At 34.7% G+C, this 27,926-nt stretch overlaps 1 protein-coding gene across 1 annotated transcript in view; it reads left to right on the top strand.

Annotated features, from left to right (window-relative positions):
- The window catches only part of LOC148942268 (matrix metalloproteinase-2-like), a 210,179-nt gene that overhangs the window by 81,004 nt on the left and 101,249 nt on the right, over nt 1-27,926 (top strand). Inside the window, exons 2-4 of the mRNA XM_089103556.1 lie at nt 5,898-5,999; nt 12,317-12,426; nt 18,145-18,249. Coding sequence (XP_088959682.1) covers nt 5,898-5,999; nt 12,317-12,426; nt 18,145-18,249 — 317 coding nt within the window. The remainder of the gene's footprint in view (nt 1-5,897; nt 6,000-12,316; nt 12,427-18,144; nt 18,250-27,926) is intronic.

The raw sequence follows: 27,926 nt of genomic DNA, 5'->3' as shown, positions 1-27,926 counted from the left end.
CCCCTCACCCAGAAAAAAACCTTTTGTAACCCCTTCCCCTGAAAAAATCCTGGATACGGCTTTGGCTGTAGATGAACAAATGAATCCTAAACCGGAATGAAATTAAAATGAATAATGACGTCATACTTGAACTGAGCAGAAATTACCAGAAAGATGAGTAGGACTACCACTCCCCAAACCTTCTAAACGCTAGAGCGTCTTGTGGACTTTACCAAAGACAAAATATAGTTGAAACATTTTCTGTTTTATAATTATGCCATTCACAAATAAAAATATATTGGTACTTCAAGGTATTATTATCATTATGCATTAAACAATCAATCTAATTTCATTAGTGCTTTTTAGTAATCCTCATTATTATTTTGATGTTTTAGTTGCTGTTTTTAACAAATAAAAACCATAAAAGATCTAAAGCCGGATATCACTCAATATTGATTGAAATATCGATTTAATCTATGATATCAAACAGTTCGTGGTAACGAACTGTAAGTAAGGAGCGACCCGGCTCAATGGTAACCGAAACTCTAGAAAACGAGTTTTTGATACCAATAGATATATCAAAAGAATCAGATTTCAATGCTGATTTCCAATATATAACTTTCATCAAGTTTAGTGCTACCCATCAAAAGTTACGCGCCTGAGAAAATTTGGCTGATTTTCAAAAAAGGGGGAAAGAACCCTTAAAATCTATAGGATCCTTATTAAATTATTACTATCATATTCTTTTTATCCGAGTACCCTACCACTGAAGTTTCGATCTCATATCTGAACAAAATTGAAATTGTGTATTTTTTTGCATGAAGAAGGATCTTGGGTGCGGGTTTATTTGTTTTTTTTTTTTGTTTTTTTTTACCCCTGGGTGATCGTATCGACCCAGTGGTCATAGAATATCGTGGGAGGGCTCATTGGAATGGAAATTAAAAGTTATATTGCCCTTTTTAAGTGACCAAAAAAAAAATGGAGGGCAACTAGGCCCCCTCCCACGCTTATTTTTTTCCCAAAGTCACCCGATCAAAATTTTGAGATAGCCATTTTGTTCAGCATGGTCGAAAATATGATAAATATGTCTTTTAGGATCACTTAATCCCCCTAAGTACCCAGAGGGAGGGATAAAATTTATTAAATTTACCTATTTTTAAAATATATTATTGTTTTTTGGGATTTTTAACTAATTTTTCTGGAGTTTTTTTTTCTGGTTGTGGGTGGTAAGGGTGGGTCGGTGGTTATGTTGGAGGATCTTTTCATGAAGGAATTTTTCATGGGGGAAGGGAAAGTGCCATGAAGGGGGCACCAGACTTGCCAGCATTATTTATTGGTTATTGGGAAGTATACAACCATTTTCAGGAAGGATTTTTTCTAGAGGGGGGGGGCTAGAGGAGGGGGTTACTCTGGAGAATAGTCCCGTGGAGGATGTTTCTTTGGGGTAAGGGATATTTCTATGAAGGGGGCGCCGGATTTCCAAGCATTATTTAAAAAACGATCAGAAATTAAATAAAAAAAAACAAGTTTTTTCAACTGAAATATAAGAAGGAATATTAGAACTTAAAACGAACAGAAATTATAACGTATGTGAGGGGGTTATCCCCCAAGTCAATACCTCGCTCTTTACGCTACAATTTTTTTTTAGTGCTTTCAAAAGATATATATTTTGTATTTATACGTCCTGTTTTTTTCTGGTTTTTTTTAATCAAAATTTTTTTTTAATTTTGACTTAACGTGCGTGTTTTTGACTACGGGGAGAACCCCTTCATATACGTAATAACATATACGTAATAAAAAAACAATAAAAAAACAAGCGATACGGCTCAATAGCAATCGAAACTTTTAAAAACGGAATTTTGATGTCAATAAATGTATCAAAAGAATGTGTTTATAATGCTGATCCTAAATATATAAATTTTATTAAGTTTAGTATTACTCATCAAAGGCTACGAGCCTGAGAAAATTTACTCGATTTTTTAAAGAGGGGGAAACATCCCCTACAAGTGAAAGAATTTTAATGAAAATCACACCGTCAGATTCAGCGTATCAGAAAACCCTATTACATAGGTTTCAAGCTCATATCTGCAAAAATCTGCAACTTTGTATTTTTTGCCAGAAGAAAAATATACGAATATAGAAGTTAGTTACGTAAGTTAATTTGTAAAGACATCCATTTAGCAAAAGAAAAGTAAAATTTTTGTGCAAATAAAAGCTGCATTAACTGAAAACGATCAGAAATTAAATAAAAAAAACAAGTTTTTTAAACTGAAAGTAAGGAGTGACATTAAAACTTAAAACGAACAGAAATTATTCCGTATACGAAAGGGGCTGTCCCTTCCTCAACGCCTCGCTCTTTGAGCTAAAGTTAGAATCTGTCTCACAACTTTATTTTTTAAAACAATAAAAAACTTAATAAGAAGTAAAATTTTTATGCAAATAAAAGCTGCATTAACTAAAAAACGATCAGAAATTAAATAAAAAAAACAAGTTTTTTAAACTGAAAGTAAGGAGCGACATTAAAACTTAAAACGAACAGAAATTATTCCGTATATGAAAGGGGCTGTCCCTCCTCAACGCCTCGCTCTTTACGCTAAAGTTTGACTCTGTCTCACAACTTTATTTTTTAAAACAATAAAAAACTTTAGCGTAAAGAGCGAGGCGTTGAGGAGGGGACAGCCCCTTTCATATACGGAATAATTTCTGTTCGTTTTAAGTTTTAATGTCGCTCCTTACTTTCAGTTTAAAAAACTTGTTTTTTTTATTTAATTATTCTAAAAATGAGCCCATAGTTAATAATTTTACTAAGGTCTTGCAAAATCACCAGGGGATTAAAGTAACTATAAGACCGAAAAGAATAGCAGCATTGCATTAGTTCCCAACAAAGCAGATTTAGCAGATTATTTCCCAACAAAATAATACAATTATAGCAAATTTGTTTCCTTATTATTTATCCAGTTGCTTTTGTGCGTTCATGATAGTCACTCAAATTGTGTATATCTACGCTGTGATAAACCATGGAATAGTAATTATATATATATATATATATATATATATATATATATATATATATATATATATATATATATATATATATATATATATATATATATATATATTGTTTTTTTGTTTATTATTTTTTTAATTTAGATTACATTTTTGAATTTTTAAATTTATAGATTATCTTTTCTCATCGTATATTATATACAATAAACTAAAGTATATTATATACAATAAACAATAAACTCAAGCTGTTTAGAGGGTCTGGGAGCAGGGGCGTAATTTGATATGGGTCCAAGTATGCCGCCTGACCTCAGTTTGCCCCCCCCAACTGAAATTTAGTTTCTGCAAAATCTCTTATCAAAACTAAGATAAGCATGCATAATTCAAGTATCCAGAGAAACAGGTCAGTTTTCCTTAGTATATTTTTGCCTTTATGGTAATATATGGTTCATTTTTTAGCTTCCGCTATGATTTTTATTCCATTTGTGAAAATTGGCTCCAACTTTGCCCTCCACCCCCTAGGATTTTCACGTAATTACGCCATTGTTTGGGAGGGAGATATAGAACAGCACTACGCTTACTAGTAAAACTTGATTATCTTTATGATATTATATTTTTTTTATATGGGTGTTGATGTATGGCTTATAAAACACACCGTTCAAACTACAAAACGTTTTCAGTAAAGGTCAAGTGACGCTCTGGCCTTTAGAATGTTTAGTGGGTGGTGGCCCTACTCCTGTTTGAGGTGATTTATGCTCGCTTTAAGTTTAATTTCTATTCGCTTTAGGACTAGTTTATTCATTAAATATCGCATTAACTGTAGGACCTGCCCCGTTCCACAGGGTGGAATCAAGAGGGGAGAAGGCGGCAAGCGCTCCGGATGGCACGCACGGGGAGCGGTAAAACAAGCTAAAATGGTAATATTTATGGGCAAAATTGTAATATTTGCAGTATTGGTGGTGCCGCAGGGGGCGGCAAAGCTTACACCCCCCCCCCCTGAGAAAAAACCTAACTCTGGCTCTGCCGTTCTAACCCCTAGTATTCTTTTTAAAACATCAAATTGTCGTTTTGCGTCACTCACCAGACTTTTATGGGATCTTGAGCGTAATCAGGAATTAACGAGAATTGTAAGCTTATATGAATTCAAATAGCTCTAACTATACTTCTTTTATATATGTAGTTCGAATGTATGTCTGTCCTCTTTGCATTACTACACTGTTCGTCCAATCACCAAGAAACTTTAAGAAGTTGCCAAGTACATTCTTGCAAAGGTTTTAGTTATGAAATTCTCCCTCCCTCTCCAAAGGACCTCTCAATACTTTTAGTGCTGACTGAAATTAGAGACTCCTGAGTGCAAATACTTAATAGTTCCTTCCATTCACACAATTCACATTTTAAGGACTTATCCCATAGTGGCCGACTGGTCAGTTAATAATCCTAACATTATTTTCCAAAAACTTTTAATTTTGAATATACGATCGTTATTATTTTACACGGGGGGAATATTTTCCGAGGGCAAACTTTAGGGGAAAGAAATTTCGGAGATATTTTTCAGATTATTTTAAATTTAATTTGACCGTCATTTATACATGGGGGTAATTGTCACCCTAGAGGTTTAAAAAACTCTTTCTTTGCATCTGCATTAAAACAAATCGATCAAAATCCTTGTCCAATTCCGTAAGTATCACTTCGCTACTCAGTTTGATTTTTGTTTGTTAAGGATTAATTTATTCAGTTAATTCACCACCAACTCTAAGAATAAACCTTTCACTGCTTCCATCATCCCTGTTACAATCCCCCCCCCCCTGAGATTTGGAAATATATATTTTTTTTCATCTCAATTAAAAAAAAGCGCTCCCCGTCCCATATTTAGAAAAATATTTTTTATATATCTTCATTAAACAAATTGAAAAACAAATCTTTCCCCCCCCCCTATAGACTTTGTATCTTGGCGCCACTGTCCCCATTCCTAGTTGACGCCAGAATTCCGTTTTGTTAAAGTGTAATGATAGGAGGTTGCCATAAATCATTCAAACTCAATGCCGCACTAATCTCTTAACTTTAACATTTTTTTACATATCTAATTATCTCAGATTTGTTGAGTGTCTCCAAGGGAAGATTAGACGAAATAATCCAAGTTGACAGAAGACAATAATTTATTTAAGTTTCCATACTCGATCTTCATCTTCTAGCTTTGCACCCTATATCTATTCCCGGTTGGATCGTTCCCAACTGAATTACTTTAGAACAATGGGGTGGTTGGAAATAGCCAATCTTTTACATGTCTTCATCTGTAATGGGGAATGCCCTCTTCAAAACACTAATACTTTTAACGATTCTCCCCACAATGTCCTCATCTCTCAATTCGAAATTTGGTACTTGTATGATATACCCCCTGCAACTCAAGAAGTGAGGTTAGCTTAGTCTTAATAAAATACCTTTATATGATAAAAATATAATACTTTGGAAACAAATTTGGGCTATATATTTGCACATTGGGGGGAAGGGATAAAGTACAGCGGGCTTGTATGCAAAATATGTTAGCTACAATTACTCTGATATTATGAAGTAAGAATTGTTTTCTGACTTCACACTGTCCAAATACTTTAACCCCCACACCCCTAATGTGCAAAAATACAGCCCAAATTATATATCTCTCATATATAATTATATATTTATATATGTAAAATTTGTATCTCAAATTTTAGGATGAACATTTGTGTTGTTTTTTTCGATGTTTTTTCCCAAAGGGAATACCCAAAAAAAAGGCTGTTTCTAATGAGATACCCAAAATGTATTGTTCAAAATTAAGGGGGGGGGGTACAGTTGCTCCCAGCTTACCCCCTTCTTTATGAAGTGCATTGAAAAGTTTTGAAAAGTTCAATATTCAATAACTGTTAATTTTCTTTTTACAGTTAAATTACATGATGAGATTTGGCTACCTGCCGACATCAGACCTGGAAACTGGTAATCTTAGATCTGAACAAGAAGTTATTAAAGCTATCAAGGAAATGCAGGTTAGTTTTCAAACCATTCCCCCTCCCCTATTTCTACAATATTTTTTCTTCATCATCTTTCCCCTCTCTCTTCATCATCTTTTTTCACTCTTTTGGTCCAGGCCAACCATTTCTAGCTTTTATAGCCCTTCTTTATTCCATTTCTTGTTGTTTTTTTCTGTGTATTTTACAGGTCTTTCTGTCATGCTTTGGAGAGAGAGAGGGAGGAATAGAGAGTAGAACATTTATTTTACCGTGTTTAAAATGCGATATATTTTAACCGAATACGGAATTCAAATCTTAAGCATGGAAATGAATATTAGTTTCTTTTTTATTCTCCGCTTGTATTACACAATTTTGAGTAAATTTTTAAAGAATTTTATATTTTAGTTAACATTTTGAAATTTAACATATCTCTTTACCTATGGATTTGAATTGATGTCAAACTGCTTAATTAGCAATGCCATCTATAAATCCAGGAATGTATCCTAGATGTCTCTTCTATAAATCAGTCCCATTTAATAGAAACACTAAATGGTAGATTAAATAATGATTGATCTTCCTCTGGAAGCTAGAATTCATGAACGCGAAATTTGAAATTTATTTAAAAAAAGGCAACGGCTTTTTTTTTTGCAACGGACAAAAAATTGCATTTAAGAAAATTTCTACAAAGAGGATAAAATCTTCATGAAAAGGGTGCAATATCTTTGGAAACACCTCTTATAATTTCAATATAATTCCTAGTATAAACTGATAGTGTTGTTATTGCGTGTTTTAAAGATGCCTTTTTCCATTATTTTCTGTAGATCTTTGCAAAAGTTATTTTGTTTTAATTCAGAACTTAAATTGAAACTACTGTTTATATAGGAAGGTTATATATTTTTTTTTTTTATTTCCAATTTATGAAAGTTGGTTCGACTAAGTGGCTTATTTAACATAGAATATTTTATGCAAATCATATGTATTGAAGGATAATCTTGTTATACCGAAAAGAAAAATAATTATAAAACATAGAATTTCGAATATTCAACGGTTAGAAAAAAAAAATTATAAATTAAACAAAGTACAAGTTATAAAATATATTACAAAAACACTGTGAATATACTATAGATAAATTATGAGTTATATAATAATTAATTATAAACAATAAACTAAAAAATAAAAATACAAAAAAACTATAAACCTTATAAACAATTGAACCTTCTTGTAATTGATTCTTTTGATTAGTTTAAGAACAAAATATTTATTAGTATAGCCATGCAGGGATATATTATAATATGTTTGATAAGATAAATACAAATCTTATAGGTAAGATTTATTCATAATTAATTAGGCATACAATCCATACCTGGTACTAATTCCCCGAAGTCTCCTTGGATTTTAAAGGAGGGGGAATACATGCCATTCAATTTAACATAAAATCAAAAGAAAACACATAGTATAAATATGTATAACATCATAGTCATCACTCATAAAAAAAACTACTTTTAATTGACAAAACTTTTTAACATGATAACTAGTTTGATAGTTCTAATGGTAGAAAAAGAACCTATTTCCTCCTTTACCCTATTCAAAACTTGAATACATTGGCTACCACAGAAAATGGTTGATCTCGAATAATTATGTGGGTTCAAATGAAGGAATATTTTAAGTTAGTGGTAATATATATCTGGCTTGAGTAATTAGCAACAGTTAAAAAAAGGGTTTTGTTAAACAAACACAGGCTAAGAATTATTTTGAACTACAACTTAGTGTAGAATATTTAACCTAAGTATTCCTATGCTGCGCAGGCCTACTTATAGTTTTAAAAAGACTGCCTTGTAGCTCCGTGGTAACATCAGATTAGGTAAGAATTACAAACAAAACTTACAAATATTATAATAAGTAGACGTCTATGAGGGAAATAAAAAAATACTGACACTTGACAGCGTCTGTTAAAACGTTCACATAAACTTATAAGTAACAATAGTGAGAGAGAATTACAAATAAAAAAAAATATAAAGAAAAAAGAAGAAACATCGATAAGCTCATCAAAAAAGGCAAGAAAAAAAAACGTATCTAATCAATATTAATAATACCTGCGGACGTTTAAAATCTATGTAAAAGTTGCTAAGTTACATTAATGGATATTGGTGCATTTAAACGTACTCTTTTATATACTGCTAAAGAAGTCAAGTTTGGTTAATGCTAATGAAATAAAATAAAATATGATGAATATATAATAGTTTAGAAACAAATTTGGGCTATATATCTGCACATTAAGCGGGAAGGGGGTAAAGTATACCATATATTAAATGCCTAACCTAACCTAGGTACCTCCGCCCCCCTAAACCCCAAAAAACAACAGTTTAAATATCGTAAACGCAATGAAAACTGTTCTTTGCATTCCAATTCTTAATAGCGGTGTCTTGAAATAACCAGCCTGGTGGGTTTCGTCCCGGTATCTGTAGCATTTCCAGTTTGACATTCCATATACAGTACATAAAAGAGAACGTTTATTGAACTAGTACCCATTATTGCAACGAATGTACGATACAAAAGGGGTATAGCTTAGTTTTCAAAAACCATTTTGAGTCTGGGTGTAATAATAAAATAAATTCAACATATACATATTCATTATTCAATTTAGCGTTCAACATATACATTATTCACATATTCAACATGACAAAAAAAAAAAAACACTTTTAAATTGAAGTGATCTAGGGATGCAAAAAAAAAGCTTGTGCTCAGTGATCAATGGAATCCAAACAGTTAAAATAATAATAGAGAAGAACTTAAAATATTAATAAAAAGAGAAAAAAGAAATTCTAACTATCTTCCTATGTGTTTCATTCTCGTTGTGTTTCATTTTTGTCTTTCTTCAACGCTGCGGTATATTCTTCGCCTCGCCACTGCTTCTAATACTATTACTAACAACTAACTGCAGCACCAAGCCATCTGAGGCCCCCTGAGGCTACGCTTGCTCTTCCTCCATCCCAATCTATTTAAAGATTCCACTGTCCCACTGTTTTATTTACATTATACCAGTTTGTTTCTTTCTTAAGTTCTGTAAATGGAAAAGCAGGTTGGTCTAAGAAATTATTCAGTAATATCCTTATTGGCTAGTTTTTTGGTTTTCTTTTTCGTAAGTACCAACTTGGTGCAACTGTAGAGCACTTGTTATTTCAGGTACTTTCAAGTGCAGGGGAAGGGTAAAGAAAAGTAGAATTCTGTCCCCAGCAGGCCTCCCAGTTTATAGTCAACTAGCCTACTTAACCTGCAAAAATTTCCCAAACTTCCCTAGGCCTACTTATTATAGACTGGACTTTGACTCAAAATAAGTCTCGAGGGTATGTGGCCTCCCAGTTTGGCCCCCAATTGGCCCCCCATTTTAAAGTCAACCAGCCTACTTAACCTGGAAAATTTCCCGAGCTGACCTTGGCCTACATAGTGAAGACTGGAATTTGACTCAAAACAAGTCTCGAAGATATGTGGCCTCCCAGTTTGGCTTCCAGTTGGTCTCCCAGTTTAAAGTCAATTTTTCAGTTTTTTCAGTTCAGTTCAAGCTAACCCAGGAATAGTTGCAATATTGGCCTATTTCCCGCCAGACTGGCTTATTTTTATGGTGACTGGCGGGAAAATTTTTGAATCCACCCGGCGGCTTAAAATCTTAGCTGAAACTCAGTTCCATACTGCGAAACCCACCTCAATCATGGCCTGACTCTGTCACTCCGTCTGGTCGAAGTCTGCATTATCTGCAGAACACAGATGCGTATTCGCAACACCACTGTAAACCAAGTTCTTCTCGACTATGCTGAGACCTGGCCTGCTGCCGTTTCGGTCCGAAACACCATAGACGTGGCTCAAACCAAGTTTCTCAGACGAATCGAAGGAAGTAACTAGCATGACTTCGTCTCCAACATTCAACTATTGTCACTAACCAATCAGACACCTAACTCACATTAGCCTGCTGCACGAACTCTTCGGTGGTTCGGCCACCAAGCCCGCGTACCAGCAGAAACGCTAGCCAGGACTGGCTTCAGTTTTGATCCCTCGACGCACGGTCGGAAGCGTCCGCGCGGAAGTCTTCGTTCCCGATGGAAGGACAGCCTTGCTCACTTTCTGTCATTGACCGGTAGCACCCCAAACGAAGCCATCATGCTAGCTGAGGACCGTCTGGACTGGAGGCGACGAGTGGGTTTCTCTCTCTACGCTGGACCACCAGCAGGAGCAATAAGTCAAGGTATTTTTCGACGTGAACTGCTTTTTCAGAAAGAAATCCAATAAAAATGCCTCAAAGCTGTTGAACCATTATGACACATAAACCTGCGGCCGAAAACGTATGAAATTTGGCGGATCACGCAGAATAGTTGTTTTTGCGTGAAAGCACGGCAGGGTGAAGCAAAGGGTGAGCAAGCAAGGTGAAAGTAGAGTTGGATTTGAGGCAAAACGTCGTATGGCTTATTTTTGGCTTGTTTTTCAGGGACTCTAGCTTCATTTCTGGCTTATTTATATTATTTCTGACTTGTGTTTTTTTTTGGCTTATTGGGGCACAACCTTGTCGTGCTTATATTGGCTTGTTTTTTTAAAGGCTCTGGCTTACTTTTGGCTTTTTTTTCAAAGGCTCTGGCTTATTTGTTGGTTCATCTTTTCGCAAAACTCCACAGGAAAAATTAAAGGCGCATTCCTGTTGGAAATATCAACTTAATTCATATTTATTACAAATTTTAATACGAATAAACTCAAAACTGGCACGTTTTATTAACTAATACCCCTCACAAAGTATTTATTCGCTACAAAAAGGCTCATATTCTTCATAGCCATTTCCTTCAATTTTCCTATTTTGACGATGATTATGAAGAAGCTAATACACTAAAGCTGCTAGTTAGCGAATCCACAATAATTTAATACGAAATTACTTTTGGATCGTTCCAGCTGTTGATTCGCTCTCACCTGGAACGAAAAACAATGTTTATCAAATATTATTCATATTTTTTCGAACCTGGAGTTCATCCAAAATAAAAATGAATAGTAACCAAGACCATTACGTAATTGAAAAAAAAAAAAAAAAAAAAAATTGAGAATTAGTTTCATTCCTTGCTATGCTTATTTAATCGTATTTTGCGCCCCATCTAAGATTTTACATGTATAATTCTATTGACTTAAGTGATGATGGCTAAGATTACCGTCCGATTTTAAACGAACACATAAAAAAAATACTAGATACCAGGGAAATTATGGAATTCTGGAGAAGAAAATGTAAAAAATCGAGCCTGTACAAGTTAGACCTAGACAGTGGCCTCAAGTCACAAACTGTCGGGAGGAGGGCAATATCCATTTTTCAATTAAATCTATGAGAAGCAATTTCGATTCTTTTTTGAAAGGAAACGCCAAAATGATATTTTCAATAAAAATACCAAACAAAGGTATAGGGGGGGGGGGAGGGGTTAAAGTAACCCCTCCCCCAATCAGTGCCACAGATTCTAATTAAACTTGGGAAAATCTTGCCAGGTTTATTTAAAAATGTATTTAAAGATATAGAGGATGGGGGGTAAATTTGTCAATTTTTCACTTTTTTTAATGAAAATACAAAAAAAGATATTGTTCAAAATATAGGGGGATAGGGGGCAAATTATCTAGGAGTGTGCAAAAAGCAAAGGTGCTGCATATCCCCCGCCCTTCCCCCAATTGACGCTACTGTTCACTAGAAATGTATCAATAGCTATATAATTGATGAACCACACAAAGTGGGGACGTTTTTCTTCGGGCGCTTAAAGGCGCGGCTAGAAGGCTAGGAAATTCAGCGTTAGGCTGTTGATACTAGTTTATTCGACTAACTTTTTTCTACATAAATATTAAAGAGCGGTTTGGTGGGGAATATTTGGTACTAGTCTAGCTCGGGAGCTCTTTTGAAGGGAAGCTTGGAAAATTCTGAAAACTACTTCGAACAATCATAAATACTTACTTATTTCAGTTCTGAAATGCTTTATTTTAACCCCCCTCCTCGTAATGGAGCAATATAAAGCCCACTTTTTATACTCCCTCTATATTTTGTGGTAGCGTGACTCTTCCCCCCCCCCCTCTCCTAATTAATTGACGCCGCTGTTAATAAATAACTCACTATATTATAGAAAAAAAATATATAGTGCGAATATGCATAGTGGGCTGTATTTTGCTCGATTATGGGGGTAGGGGTTAGGTGAATCAGTGTGCTTTTGGGAATGAAATAAGTAAGTGTTTACTTAATGAGCGTGGTTGAATCCTAAATTGAGGCACTTATTGTTTAGTTTGTAGTTTTTTTACGTTTTCAGTCTCATTAAAATTTGTTAACTCAATCCATTACATATTATTTTTTTCAGAGGTTTGGGGGAATTCCTGAAACAGGTCTTGTTGATACCGCCACAAGAAAACTGATGAATAGAAAGCGATGTGGCCTCCCTGATAAAATTACGGATGGCTTCCGCGCAAAGTAAGCTGATTGTTTATATATATATTTTTTTTTTATGGTGTTATGGTCTTTTCCTATAGATGTTTCTTTGTTCCTCTTTTTTCGTAGGTGAGTTGAAATAATAAGAAAGCTAATTTGATCGAAATTATATAGAAAAAGAACTAATTTTAGGTGTTAATTTGAGGAACAAGGCCCCAGAAGTTTGGGAGAATTTAGGACTTTTAAATGGTTCCGCGCAAAGTAAGCTGATTTTTTGATTGTTTTATAATTTGTTTTTTTTATGGTGTTGTATTTTTTTTCTTATAGATGTTTCTTTGTTCCTCTTTTTTTCGTAGGTGAATTGAAATAGCAAGAAACCTAACTTGATCAAAATTATAGAAAAAAAAAACTAATTTTACGTGTTCATTTGGGGAACAAGGTCTCAGAAGTTTGGGAGAATTTAGGATTTTTAAATGGTTCCAGGCCGCGAGCCCCCTCTCCCATTCGTATGTTGATGATGGTTCTAAAACGACTGTATATATATACAGAAATGTCTATCGACACCAATTAGGCTATAGTGAGAAAAATTTTTTCTTTTGCAGACAGAAACAGGCACCTCAGAAAAACGGACAATTCACTTTTTTAATGGTTAAGACTTCACACAAAAGAACCAATCAGAGTTTGCATTCTTATTATTGGCTTAAAATAATGCCAGGCATCGAGGTATCTGATCCGGTTGTGTAAGGTTTCAAAAAGGCAGTGTTATTTGCCTCTCGAGAAATAAGGAATGAAATGATTGGCATACGAAACTACAGCCCATAAATAAGCCAATGCAATTATGAACACCTTTTAACATGGAACATCAGGAGTGTTATCGTTCATTTTCTCTTTATCGCAATATTTTTTATACAAGAACCAAAGATAATAGATTGTTCTGTTTTGTTTTCGTGATTTTATTTGTTGCTAGTTGTTGGTACGTTTTAAGACCACACTGGCTATACGTGATATTGCATGAAAAACAAAAAAAAGACAAAAATAACCAAGAAAACCCGGAGAACCTTGGTATTTTTCAGCCATGTGAAAAAAAAACAAGCGGAAAGACAAAGACAAGAATCTCTGGAGAAAAAACAACTAACCGTTTCAAGTGAAAACCTAACGAAATAGAAGATACTCTCAAAGTGTCTTAAGTGTGTGTTCTCTATTTTGTTAGGTTTCACTTATGAAAATTAGTTATATTTTTTCTGTGTTTGAAGACTGGTGACGGCTTGGCTGAGGTCCTTGCCAAAATATCTATTTTATCTTTTCGCTTCTTTTTTTTTTTTTTTTGCTGGAAACCACACTGGTTCTCTTGTTTTTTTTTTTTGTTTTTTTTTCTATTACATATATACATATATACATATATACATATATACATATATATATATAAAAAATGTATATCAACCAAAGTTTGCCGATCAAGATTTAGTAAAACACATAATTTAGACAAAAAAAATGGAAGTTTTTAAACTGAACATAAATATTAAAAAAAGGAATAAAGAAACTGGAAAATAAAAGCAGTCCTCTAGCGATTATTAAATATATAAAGCACAAGCTTTACCTTTTCACTATCAACTCTTAAAGTATTATCAGGATTAAAAACAAACAACCTTTTACAATTCCAAAATCAGTTTTCATGCCGCAAGGCATTTTTCTAGTAAGACGGAAGCAAAAATGTAAGCTCCAATCTCTTTAGCACAGAGAGAAAAATTGCTATACTGAGCAAGGAAAACTTACTCAAACCCTCGTTGAAATTTGAATAAACTTGAGCTCATTTGACATTGTTAAGTAACTCATGTCCCAGCTATACTATATGACATATTTTTGTTTTGTGTGTCATCGCCATCTATGTTGTGGCTGCGCGTCATCTATATTTCCTGTCCTCACGTCTTTAGCGCCATCTGCTATTCTCAAGATGCCGCAACAGTTATTTCTCAGGCAATAATCAAAAGAGGAAAGGGTACCTGACGCAATCACCGTACATACCCGTCAATGTATAGTCAAACCTACCCTTGTAATGCGGAGAAGAGCTAAGCGGCTCCATATGCACCCTTATTTCTGCATATCTGGTGCGAAAACATCTCCTGAAATACAGCTATATAACTACTAGTGTTAACGAACTTGGCTATGCTCCAGTGTGGATTTTCTTCTCATTAGCCTAATGCCAAATAATAAACTTATTTTGAACGCTGTATTGAACTTCTGTTATTTTGCACCAAAGCTGGAAACCGCAGTGATTGTATTGTAGAAAAATAGCATCAGAGTAATTTGGTAACTCTGCCATTTTTGATGCAAAGAAAATGTTGTAGTCTGTCGCTAGAGCTTCAACTTGTGGGAACCCCAGCACAATGAAGCAAGAAAACATGTTAGATTTACTTAATGTCTTCAAGATCTGTGTCTAAAAAGATACTGCTCTTTCGCTTTGTCGTCTGTCAACTCGATGTTATTCCCTTTGCTAAGCCTTTTGCTAAGTTATGATAACTTCGTAGCTTGTGATCACCGTTCAACTCCTATCGGTCATTCAAAAATTCCTAGACTCAGCTCACAGACTCCAAACCATTCCTATGATATTATAATGCAAAAAAAATCCTAAGGAATTGTTGGAAGATTCACCCGCTCCAAATCTGCTGGTTCTTCCAAGACTATCAAAACCGATCCTCCTCAGAATACTATAAAGGGCGTCTTCGGCTGGTCCCCAAATCGCGCGTGCTACAATTTTAAATGTCCCGAAATACAGAAGCACTAATTAAACGAACCGTTCTCTTTTTCATATATTATATTGGAATCTTAATGGTGGTTTCGTTAGAAATAGCACTTGTAGAAATTCTCATGTGCTATAAGGATAGTTTGTCCCTCCAAGAACATGCCGACTGATCACAGAGATGGTGATTCGGGGGAGAAGTATGTTGCAGGTTGTGTGAAGTTTTTTAATTCTATTGTTTGTGTATTGGGAGGTCTTGTCTGCGTTGTGATGGGTAACTTCAACAGCAATCTTTGTAATCTTGACTCTCCTAGGACTCACATGTTTTAGTCGTTTGCAGCTAAGTAGGCATCCTTCCAAACGAGTGGCTTTTTACGCATGTTCATAGTTCAGGCTCAACTTCGAAACGTGACTTTATTTTGCGCTCTAGGGATATTAAGCCGACAGGGTCGTCTTACTTAGTATTAGCATACATGATTATCTCCCAGCATTTTAACGGAATAGTACTATGCCATCCCAAATCCATCACCTGAAAACGGACTGTTAAAACTATTTGGAATAATATTAATTAGTTCACTTAACGGTAGGGCCGGATTTGAAGCTTTGACGCTTTTAGGCCGAAGCGGTTTTGCCGCTCCGTTTTTGTGAAATATTTGGGGAAATCCCCGAAAATTCGGGGATTGTAAAAGCCCTGAACAGAACACAAGTGATGAGCTAAAAATAATGAAAGAGACTAAAGAGAGAGGTGATACCGAACTCTCAGCTCCCAATCTTGGGATACATTTGACAGTTTATAATTGGCCACGGAATTCCTGTGTTGTTTTAAAATCACTTTTTTGTGAACAGGCAGGTTACAGTACACACCTGGAGTACACCTGGCACTTTGACGATTAATCACATCAGTCTAGTTTTTTAACCTGATTCTTCTTTTTTGATAACCTGATTCTTCTGTAAATAGGGATTAGCCAATGTGCCATTACCTATTATACACTTAATTAAATTTAGTATCTTTGAGGTAAAATCGAGCAAAATTCCTTGAGGGAAATTTTTAATGTTTTTGGTGCTGAAAGGCTAAAATTGGTTCATCGTTTAATGATTGTAACAGTGTTCTACTTGTTTTTGACCCAAGAGTAATGATGATGTTTGGCATGAGGTAAGTTTTGGGGGATCGGGTGTTTTCTTCGTCCAAATGCCTCTATTATAGCTAATACTACTAACAACTCACTGTACCACCAGGTCGCCTTAGGTCAACACAGCTATACACACTCCTCCTCCATAACGATCTATTCAAAACCTCCCTCTTTACACCTTTCAAGAAATTCCAATTTCCGTTAAATCCTCCCCCCTCATTCAGGGACAACTTTCCTTTTGTTTGGCCCTAGATGTTTGACCAAAAAGGACGGTCTTTTGCAATCCTTCATCTGCATACTGCGTCCTAACCACCTCAACTTTCTCTCATTATATGCCTAGAAATTGAAATTGAACCACAATTTTTGTACACTTTAGTGTTTGAAATACAAGTGTCAGTCGGGTACCCGAAAAAATCCGTAGACAATTTTTCCTGTAACATATAGCAAATCCTCCTATGTTTTTCGGAGCGCCCACATTTCAGAACCATTCTTGACCATTGTCATCACTGTAGCTTCTGTATGTGTTGTTTATTCTAAATTTGGCTCTTGGACTTATGTTCCAATTCTTCCAAACTTTTTCAGCCGTCAATGAACACCCTGGGCCTTGGCTATTCTGATTTCAACATTTTCATTGCGTCCACCACCTTTACTAATAATACTATACAGGTAAGCGGAGCTATCCACTTGATTGATCTTTTCGTTACCCAATATCACGTTACTCAACACCATCGTTACTCGACATCTACACCTTCACTTGTTTCCAGTCTAAGCGACTTAGTCTTCTCGGCCTTAATTTTCAAACCTATTATTGCTCCTTGAATTCTCAAAAACAAGTGGCTCACTTACCTTGAACATCCTATCGGCTATAGTATGAAGTCAGGCCGTGATGACCTTATCGAACCGAGAAGGCTCGTAAGGCACATTATGCTTTAACATTTTGCGAAGTACCTTATTAGTGAAGCATTTGTTGACGCTTTTATAATTCTTGTTTTGCCACCCATTTAAAAAGAGAGAGAGAGTGTGAGAGAGAAAGAAAAATCGTGAAAAAAATCACTGATTCAAGATCATGAAAAGGTAGCGATTGACTTACGTTAATATTTGACAACATTTTGCTTGCTAAAGCAACTTTTTCAAAAACATCATTTATTCAAAATTTATGGGATATCCTCCTATTACGACACCAACGCGGAATAAAAAGCAAAAACTTACATAAATGGAAATACTGAATTTGAATAGAAGGCAGATCTGTAAGTGACGAATGGATTCTTAAGGGCCCTTAGAATTATTCATTCATTCATCAGCCCCTAGTTACCAGGTTCGTTATGGTTTGCCAAGGGATTTTTACAATTCTTCCTAATGATTATGAATAACTTAAAAGAGTGGGAACTGGCATTAACGTCGACAAAAAAAAGATTCTCAACGCCATCTAGCGTTTAGTGACACTTGGCATTATTTCACTGTAATAATTAGAATAATTAATTTAATTTGTGTAATTGGTCAAATTAGTGTAGTAATAAGTATCTGATCTCAGATCCTGACGGAAAAACCAAGGTCGTACCCAGGATCTTTTTTCGGAGGAGGTTTTACTCAAAGATTTTTTTTAGGGCGGGGGGGGGGGGGGTTTACACAAAAAAAAACGCATACAAAATTTGTTTATATCCAGTTTTGTTACATTTTTACGAGTCAAAAAACATTTCGGGAGGGGCTCAAACCCCCTAACCCTCCCCCCTCTCTGGGTACGGCCTCGAGAAAAATGATTACAAAACTTGAAAAAATGTCATTTGTTGCCAATAAATTACCCATGCTATTTGGTCCAACTTAGTAAAACAGGTGAAAATTTATATTTTGTGAAGTTTTCTTGTAATTGACTTTTCCTGATTTTGTTTTTGTCAGGAGATCAAGCAACAATGCTTCATATGTGCATCAAGTTCGACATAAGCGTAGAAAGAGATACACTCTTCAGGGTCAAAAATGGAAGCATGTAAACCTGACGTGGAGGTAAGGAAGTTTTTGGTTCTAATTCCTTTTTTCCCTTTTTCACATGGTTTGTTAGTTAGAAGGGGATATTTTGTGAAATTTCTGATATCTCTGAATAATGACTGCCCTTAATTAAAAGCAGTGGAACTTAAAGCAATCAAGTTTTCGCTTCCTGTTGATACAAATTTTAATAAACTCAGACTTAAAAAATAACAATTTACAGTTAAAGGTTTTTTTCGAGCATCTTGAAAAAGTGAACAAAAATGGAGTTTGTTTTTTTTTCACGTGATTTTTAACGAATATTTGGCCCGCGATTTACAAATTTTTATTACTCTTTTTCATTTGTTAAGAAAAAGATTTCTATTTATGTATTTATCCCTTTTGTATAACAATTACTATGTACAATTACCATCCTCAGTGACCAAGGTAAGGCGGAAACAAATGCTTCCAAGTTTCAAAGGTCGGAATTACTATAGGAAACTCTAATAGAATTCGTTAAAGGATGGAATGGCCCCAAAGAGACTTTGCTATTACATCAAGGCCTGCTGTAGGACCAAGAGACCGGCTATCCTTGCTTCTAAAAGAAACGTGTTTGAAGAACAGTTTACAAGTTTTAGGCTTCAAGTTTTTTTTAACTCAATAAGTGGTTTTGAGTTTTAAAAGACAATTTTAGAAGCGCATTAAAGATAGTTTGCCACTTTTCGAATAGATTCTTGCCAAATGGCGTTTACGTCATGAAAAAAAGAAAAAAGAAGAAAATAAAAGAAAAAGAAGTGTTACCGTTTCAACATCTTCCCCAAAGGAAACTGAAAACATTTAGGCAAGTATTCGAGCCGGGTATCAAAAGTTTGATTTTTGTTTAAGTATCTATCGCCATCCCATTTATATTAAAACAGATGGCGTGAAAGCTTGAAGAGAAAAAAGAAACAACTATAAATATTCCTACACACATGGGTGAACTGGGTGTGTCATGAAATTTTGATCCGAAGAACCTCCCTCCTCTATGGAAACTAATTGAAAAAGTAAAAATAGTAAAAGTAAAAATAGTAAAATAAAAAAAGTAAAAGTAAAAATATTTCATAGATATCTGGAATAAAAATACACTTTTTCTTGAGCTCAAGTTTCATTGGAAAACTATGAAACCCCTTTCATCTTTGGATCCTCACTCTATGAGGAATTCACTCCTAAATTCGGAACTAGTTTTATTTTAAGCATATACAAATTAATGCTTATATAATTCAAACTTTTTTCAGAAAAAAACAGCATTACAATCTTTCCCATGCACCTCCCCCCCCCCAAAGACATCAAAATTTTGAGATAACCGTCTTGTTCAGCATAGTTCAAAGGTCCAATAACTATGCCTGTTGGATGACAACCCCCTCTCCACAGCCCTTGGGGTAAGCGTTGTAAGTTATACAATTCGCCCATTGTTTGCATACAGTATTTGTTGTCGGGAAAGGGAAGGGAGCATGTTTGACCATTCCTGTCCAAAAAGGACATTCAAGCTTTCCGGGAATGTTGGTGTTGATCTAAATTAATATACACTATGTGCATGCTGGTTGTCAAAATGGTATATCTTAGGAGCGACTTAGGGTATTAAGTTGGAACTTTCAGGGAATGATGTGGGGTATGATCAATTGCCCAAAATACAGATGTGCACACTACTACTACTATACGACTGTTACTCCTTCTACTACTACTACTATACTACTATTAATACTGTTACTCCTACTACTGCCACTATTATTACTACTACTGCTACTACTACTACTAACACCACCATTATTATTACTACTTCTGCAAATACTACTTCTATTGGAACTACTACTAAGACTAAATATAACAAAGTGCATTTAAATGCTTTCTCTTTTTGTAACTTTTATAAATCCAGAATAATTAAGACTTTCAGGAACAAGTATAACTATATATATGATATGATATATTGATATATATATATATATATATCATATATATATATGATATATATAAGTATATATATATATATTAATATTAGTCCATGTGCATCTGTTGTTTTTTTTTTTGTAATCTTGCGTGGATGGTGTTTTTTTTTTCGATATTATGAGAAATGGAAACATTCAGCTCGAAATAAGGATTGTTTTCAGTACACTGCAAATTATTTTCTGGTCTTTAGAAGGCATAGGAGGTATCAGTCCTAATCATCTTAGTTTCTGTTTGGTTTTGGTTTGACTCGGCTAATTATTGTAGTTTCTGTTCGTTTGGGGTTTAATTTACTTATTGACGGCGATTTATGGTAGCTTTACGCTTAAAATATTATTTCTTTGAAAAACGTCTTTTGTAGAAAAGATGTTTTTTAAAGTAATAATATGCAAAAAGCATTACAATTGGTGAGCGAAGCAACTGCCACCATGCATATAACAGTGGTGGCAATCACAAGTAGCTGAAAACAAGACCTAAACAATATTGTCTAGTGTGTCAATTGCTTATAGCACTTAGAAAGAAACCCTTGCAGGTGGCGCTCAAGACAAGAACAAGAAGTGGGTGAAAACACATACTGCAGGGTTGCCACCGTTAGTAGGATTTTACTAGATCTAGTAAAATAAAAAAATCTAGTAAATTTAGAGGATCTAGTAAATTTCCAGAAATCTAGTAAAAAGTCATTATTTATATTAAACGAAACTTTGGTTATTTTCCATGAATCCAGGGGAAAACACTAGTGTCCATTCATTATAAAATCCGATTTCGATTATGTTAGATATTATGGCTATTATTGCTCTTATTCTTATGAGTTCGTGTCAACCCTAGCGCTTAAAAATCTCTACTTTTCTCTAGGCTTCTTCTTGATACTCGCTTTGAAAGGCAAACTATTTAAAATCAGGACTGGTATGCCGGCTTAATTTGTTTTCAGAAAATTTTTCCAGACTCTCATAACAGCTGCTACGTTTGTTAGTTAGCTTTGTCCGTTTTTAAAGACGCTGCTAGAAACGAACTTTTTTCTTACTTGCCCAAGTATTTTCTGACTCTCTGCAACTTGCCCCATTCAAATGCTGGAGCAGAGAGACAGTTCTTGATTTTGTCAGTCATCAAAACTAAAGATCGGAATAGGCTAAAGTGTTTCGTCCCTGATGAAAACGAAGCACCTTGTTCTCAGGTCGTCAAGCGGAGTACATGGCTGGGTGATCCCCAGCGATTTGACTCGGGCTATCAAGAAATGGAAACAAGTAGATCCTTTCAGTCAATACTCAACACTAGTGGATACTTTAAATTTGGATGAGGCCTAAGACAATTAAAGCCTTTTAAGTGCGACTTTTTTTTAATTGTGACTACATATTTTTCTTCTTACTTTTCAATTTATATGATTTGCCTAATATGAAGACTATTGATACAATGATATTTTTTAAAACTAATTATTGTATGTTATATAAGTTTTCTTTTTCTTGGCAACCCTAGTCCAATTTGAGGTGCACTTTTTAATTTACATAATTTTACATCTAAGCCGGTAGCCGATTACGTCATTTTCATTTTGAAGTGACATAGATTGTATTGATTTTTGATCCCCTTGAATACGAACGAGAGATAATCGAGAAAAAATCACTTCAAATAAAATCTCAAATTAATTGTTTTAAAATTTTCCAGAATTCTTTGTAAGCAGCTTATCCCTTATTTAAAGACCAGCCCAATTTAGTAGTGTTTTAAAACTGGCAAATTTCTACTTAAAAATGTTAAATTGAAGGGTTTAGATTTCAAACCTAAAAACAGAAACTGAGGACAAATTTCAAAAGCCGTCACTTTCAAACACACCTCAGATTCTAAGCACTCCATCGTCTGAATTGCTTCGTGAATATGAGTTGTAGGTGTTTTTCTTCGTTTATTATTTTTTAGTTTTTCAATGTATCTGAATTTTATGACCTGAAGACCATTGACAAATTTAAAGCCGGGCTTCATCAGCAGGATTTCCCGAATCCAAGATTCCAGACTATTGTTTGACGTCGTGGATACACAGCATCTGGATTCTGGAATACGACGCCTATCCAGTAGTACATCTAAACCATCCAAAAAAAGGATTTTTGAACTTGTAGGTTTCCGGAATTTTCAATCATACTATGAAAACGAAAGAAAAAAGGAAAAGAGAAAAAAAAGGAAAAAAATGATTGTGTAAATCCTATTGATTATCCTCCTATAGTAAAAATCGATGCTTGGTGTGTGCGGCGATAGCCGCACGCTCAAAAAATTTTTTTTGACCATTTAGTAAAAACAGATGCGATTTAGTAAATTTTTCCTCGGATTTAGTAAATTCTTCCAGGCCAGGGTGGCAACCCTGACCTACTGTCTGAATTTATTATAAATGGGTGATCTATGGTTCAAATATAGCCTCTGGTAGTAGAGTGGATTGATTTTGTGTTTGAAAATACAAGACCCAGGCATGGATGCCGACTGCCGCAAGATTGGGCCACAGGATTGCCACTTGTCTCTGTAAAAAAAATAAAAATTACCCAGGGACTGAAACTTCGATTCCAAGCCTCATGCGACAGGAATGACTGGACGATCTTTATACTTTATCTTTTTATTTTTATCCTTTATTAAAGAAGCTTTATCCTTTATCAAAAAAACCTATTTTCGACAACGTCATCTTCAATTTTTCACCTTTGAGTATAAGCGAAGCCTTTCTTCATCTATTTCACTCTCGTATTCATTTGTTTTCTTACTCTTCCTATTCTGATTATTATTTTCCCCCTTTTCGATTTCTCCATTCTTTTCCAGTGTTACTCATTTCAATTCTAATACATTTTGTTAGCGTCTCCTTGTTTTTTGAGGTGGATGCATCGCCAGCTATTCTGTCCTCTCACTAGCGGCACCCATGTATGGTCTATGCCTTAAATGAATATTATTAACTTGACCTTGAAATAGCGCATTGGAAATGAGATTTTTGAAAATGTCTAAAGTCTAACTAATTTTTCTTCATTGAATGGACTTAGAAAATCAAATTCGTGAAAACGGAGGTTCCATTTCATGAAAAATATCCTGTATCTGTTAAAAGCATATAATAAATTGTGTCCTAAATAGGGTGACATCTGTTTAAAACAAACGAGTTTCGGAGTCCAAAAGATCAATTGCATTTTCCATTACCTCATTCTAATATCTAATAATTATTAGTCAGCTGATTCTTTAAAATATTTGGCCCTTTTTGGCCCTAGGCTATAGAGAAAAGTTAGCTGATTTTGTTTTGGTGGATTTGCCTATGTATGTGGAATTGTAGATTTTTAAAAAAAATTTAAGAATGTGCTCCAAAATCAACTTTTAAAAATATCCGGAGCCTTATTCCCCTTTATAGAGTACTTTATTCTTAAATATTCAACAAAAATTTGTTCGGAAACTGTTTGTCTACCCGACTATATAACTACCTGCGAATACTTTAAAACACTTACCTACACATATATAAATAACATCCACGGAGAAATTCAGTCTATAAAATAGTTCCTTTTAGGTATTAATTTAAAAAACCTTTTCCACAAAACAAGTCTGTCAAAGAAAAGTAAAGAGCTTCATTATGCCAAAAATGAGCAGGAATAAATTAAAATAATCTCCCAGGTGTGAAACTACTACAGACCATCATCAACAGATAAAGGAAACCTTAGACGAACAGAAATTACAATAAATAACCGAGTCAAAGTCAAAAAGAGCAAAAATTAACATGGGTAGGGCTGACAACCCCAATACCTTCTCCTTCTCCCAAGACCTGAACATAATTTGCTCTTTACTGAAAAAAACAAAAGCAAATGAACGTGCATTGTCAGTTTAATATACCTATACTGATATTTATTCCTCAAAGTTCTGATGATTTTTTATTTATTAAAGAGCAGGTAAAATGTAACCAGTTTAAATGTTAAAACAAGTAAAAACATTTAAAATGTATTTTGTTTAACACTCTACTCAACATTCTCTGAAAGCCTCACCTGAATGCCCTTTGTCTTTTTGGAGAGTAAAGTTCAAAATACATACCTTTCTCAATAACATATACTGGATGTAAACAATGAACGAATTGCCCTGAGGACTGGGGGGAGGTTGACATTCCCAAAGACAAAATTACTGGATCCTTCAATGACGCTGAACAAAATAGCTCTCTTAAAATTTTGGTCGGATGTGTTTTGTGGAATGATAGGCCTGGGGGGGGGGGGTGGTTGCCCTACATTCACTTTTAACTCTTTAAAGGGGCACTAGAACTTCCGACTTGCAATCAAATGAGCCCCATCCGATCAAATTTTATACGACCACTTGTTCCATAAAAACCTTGTATACCCCGGGGCATAACTTACAAACCTTACCCCTGGGCTCTGGAGTGTTATGTCCATCCTTAAGACATTGCTATATGCTTTTTAGACAATTGTGGACAAAATGGCTATCTCACGATTTCGATCGGATGCGTTTGGGGAAAAGAGGATGTCAGGGGGGGGGGGAACTAGTTGCCATCCATCACTTTTGAATCTTAACAAAGAACTTGAACTATGCATTTCCAATCAAATGATCTCCTCTAAAGTTCCCACGACCACTCCTTCCATAGAAACTGTATATGCCCTGGGGTATTTCTTACAACCCTTGCCCCCAAACTCTGGGGAGTTGTGTTAACCCCAAAAGCCTTGTAATATAATCTTTGGGCTATTCTTTGAACAAATGGCTATCTCAAAATTTCTATCAGATGCATTTGGGAAAATATGACGTGGGGGAGAGGGTGGTAGCTACCCTCCGGTCACTTCGACTCTTAAAAAAAGCACTAGAACTTATAATTACCAATCCAATGAGCCCCCTCCGAAGCTTATACGACCACCCTTTCTATAAAAACCTTATATGCCCTCAGGGTATAACTTACAACCCTTGCCCTGAGGATGAAAAATAGTAAGAAAGTGGGAGAGAAAAATGAGAAAAAGTATGTATGTGTGCTGACCAAAGAGCCAAAATTCCATGAGAATGCTGTTTGGAATTTGAGAGCTACGTTCAAGTTGTTAAGAATGCTGGTTCCAGGGCCCTATCCAGGATTTTTGTTCGGGGGGAGGGGAGGATACATAAAAATCTTACAAAACGCAGCAAAAATTAGTGTGCAAGTATTTTGTTACTTTTGTACGAGTCGAAGAAAAAATCCGGGGGGGGGGACCGGGTACCCCCGCTGTATACAGCCTAGCTGGTTTCGCTGTCATTTGCTTGAGAGTTATAGTTTGCAAATGCAAGAATGATGTGTCCTATGTTCAAAATAACTGTCAGAAGTGTGGACCTGATGTGTCCTATGTTCAAAATAACTGTCAGAAGTGTGGACCACGTTCACCACGCTGATTATATGACAAAGGGGAAAAAAGATCTGAATCTGAACTGACCAAACATGTCAAAAAAGCAAAACTATAGCAAAATAACGAGTGTAGGGCCAGGGGAAAAGACCAGAAGAAAGATAAATAGCGGAAGTATTTTGCCTGTATTAAACAAGTCAGCTTTAGTGCAGATGAAAACTAAAAAATAATCTAAACAACACATTTTGCGCCCTCTCCTACGATTTCGTGCGTTGTCGCCATTGTGCTGCATCCGTTTCTTTTGGTTTTCAAAGAAACAGCACAGTTGCAGCACAATACACTAAAAGTGGCCACCTATTTACTTTTATCTTGCGTCGTTCAAAGTTTAACCCATTAAATTTTGTCTATATTGAATCTATATTTAGAAATATCATATTTTGTTATCTATACCTTGTACAATGCAAAATGTCTAATATCGACTAAAATTCCTAATCTTGCCAAAAATTCCAGCTTGGACATAGGTGACAACCCTGCTTCCCAGCATTTAAGCTTTGTCGCAAGTTTCCTCATTTATCCTCATCTTGCGTCATTGAAAATCCAACCCATCTACCAGGAAAGATTTTTTTCATCCTTTATAACTAAGGAATCTATACACATTCGGTCCCCCAATCAAAATGTTTTCTAAGTTTAGAAACATTTCATTTTTAGACAAGGAAAAGTCTAAGCGATTGACTCATCTTTTTTTCGAATTTTTTTTTCCACTATTATCGATTTTAATCGTCGTTCTGATTTTTCCTTAATAAAGCCATCGAATTTCTTTATGATCTTCTCTCTTAGAAACTTTTGAATGGCTTAGTTGAATGAGCTATGTCTTTTAGTGAACAGATGACATATGTATTTTATTTTGGTAATAAGGTAAGCGTGTATTCTAAAGTCCAAGCCAAGCACAAATTCGAAAGGTAATATGTGCGCTCTTGTTATTGTTTAAAAATCCTGCTTACCCGGATGTTTTAGGTTTTAGAAGGACTCAGGGGTGTCAAGTGGTAGAGGGCACTTGCCCCCCCCCCCAGATTTTGAGGAATATCTTCTTTTAGGTACGTTCATTGAAAAATTTGCTGTTTTGGCATTTCCACTGAAGAAATTGAAAAATCATCAAAATTACCCCCCCCCCTCCCTCTACTTACATTTACGTGAATTGACACCATTGAAGGATTTATTCTGTGCAAAAATAAAAATATAGATTACTTCTTTATAATTTCGTTGGGAAAGTTGTGGTTCATGTTTCATTAGCTCACGTTTGAGACATAGTTTCGTAAGCTATTACTTATTACTTCGGCGTCCGTCAGAAAAGAAAGCCAAAAATTTGCTCTTTCGAAATTTTATTAATTCCCGTGTCAAATTATAAGTTAGTAAAAAGAACAAAAAGTTAGATTCCGCCTGATTAGTTCTATATATATGCGTGGGACTTTAAGCCAGTAAAAAGCAAGGAAAGTTTTGAATCGCAAGATTTTTAACAAGTAAACTATCTTCTTTTCTATTCTAATCCTAATTAATATATATTTGTAACTATATTTAATATGAATATATTTATAACCACACAAATATATATATATATATATATATATATATATATATATATATATATATATATATATATATATATATATATATATATATATATATATATATATATATATATATATATATATTTCGAAAGGAAGGTAAATTTGAGAGGAAGGTAAGTGCAGGTCACTGTTATTATATATATATATATATATATATATATATATATATATATATATATATATATATATATATATATATATATATATATATATATATATATATTCGAAAGGAAGGTAAATTTGAGAGGAAGGTAAGTGCAGGTCACTGTTTTGTGCATCACGTGATTTTATTAGTGTTACTATTATTCAAATATAAAAAAGAATTTCAGAACGTTTATAGAACTTCTAGAAAAATCGGTGTACGAGACATATTTATTTCCCTAATAACTCGTATTTGGGACATATTTGGATTTCAGTAAACATAATCTTACTGCGGTTATAATAGATAACATAGGTAGGAAGAGGCTATTGAGTCTAAACAAAAATCTACAAAAATAAACGAAACCCAAAAACTTTATCCATTAGTCAATCTCAATGTAGTGTTGTGAAATTTTCCAATATCTCTAGAATTCTATAAGCTAGCGCTTTAGCGAAAACACAAAAACGACCTAAAAAAAACAGAATGTTTTTCTTAAAAACAGAAAATTCCCCAAGTAGCCTATAGAAAATAAAAGACTCTATAAGGTTCTCAATAGTCTTTCACCAACCATGACATCGATAACGTTTAGCATGCAATTATAATTCTCTTTAAAACTCGAGCAATCTCAGTTTTCACTAAAGCGCCCATTTTTGTAAAACGCCACCGGCTCCACAGAGTAGT

The sequence above is a fragment of the Artemia sp. Qi Xiang Cuo genome, chromosome 17 (genome assembly GCF_049724085.1).
Source record: "Artemia sp. Qi Xiang Cuo chromosome 17, ASM4972408v1, whole genome shotgun sequence".
Taxonomy (NCBI): domain Eukaryota; kingdom Metazoa; phylum Arthropoda; class Branchiopoda; order Anostraca; family Artemiidae; genus Artemia; species Artemia sp. Qi Xiang Cuo.
The sequence above is the reverse complement of the archived record's forward strand: the minus strand, read 5'-3'. Positions and strand labels throughout refer to the sequence as shown.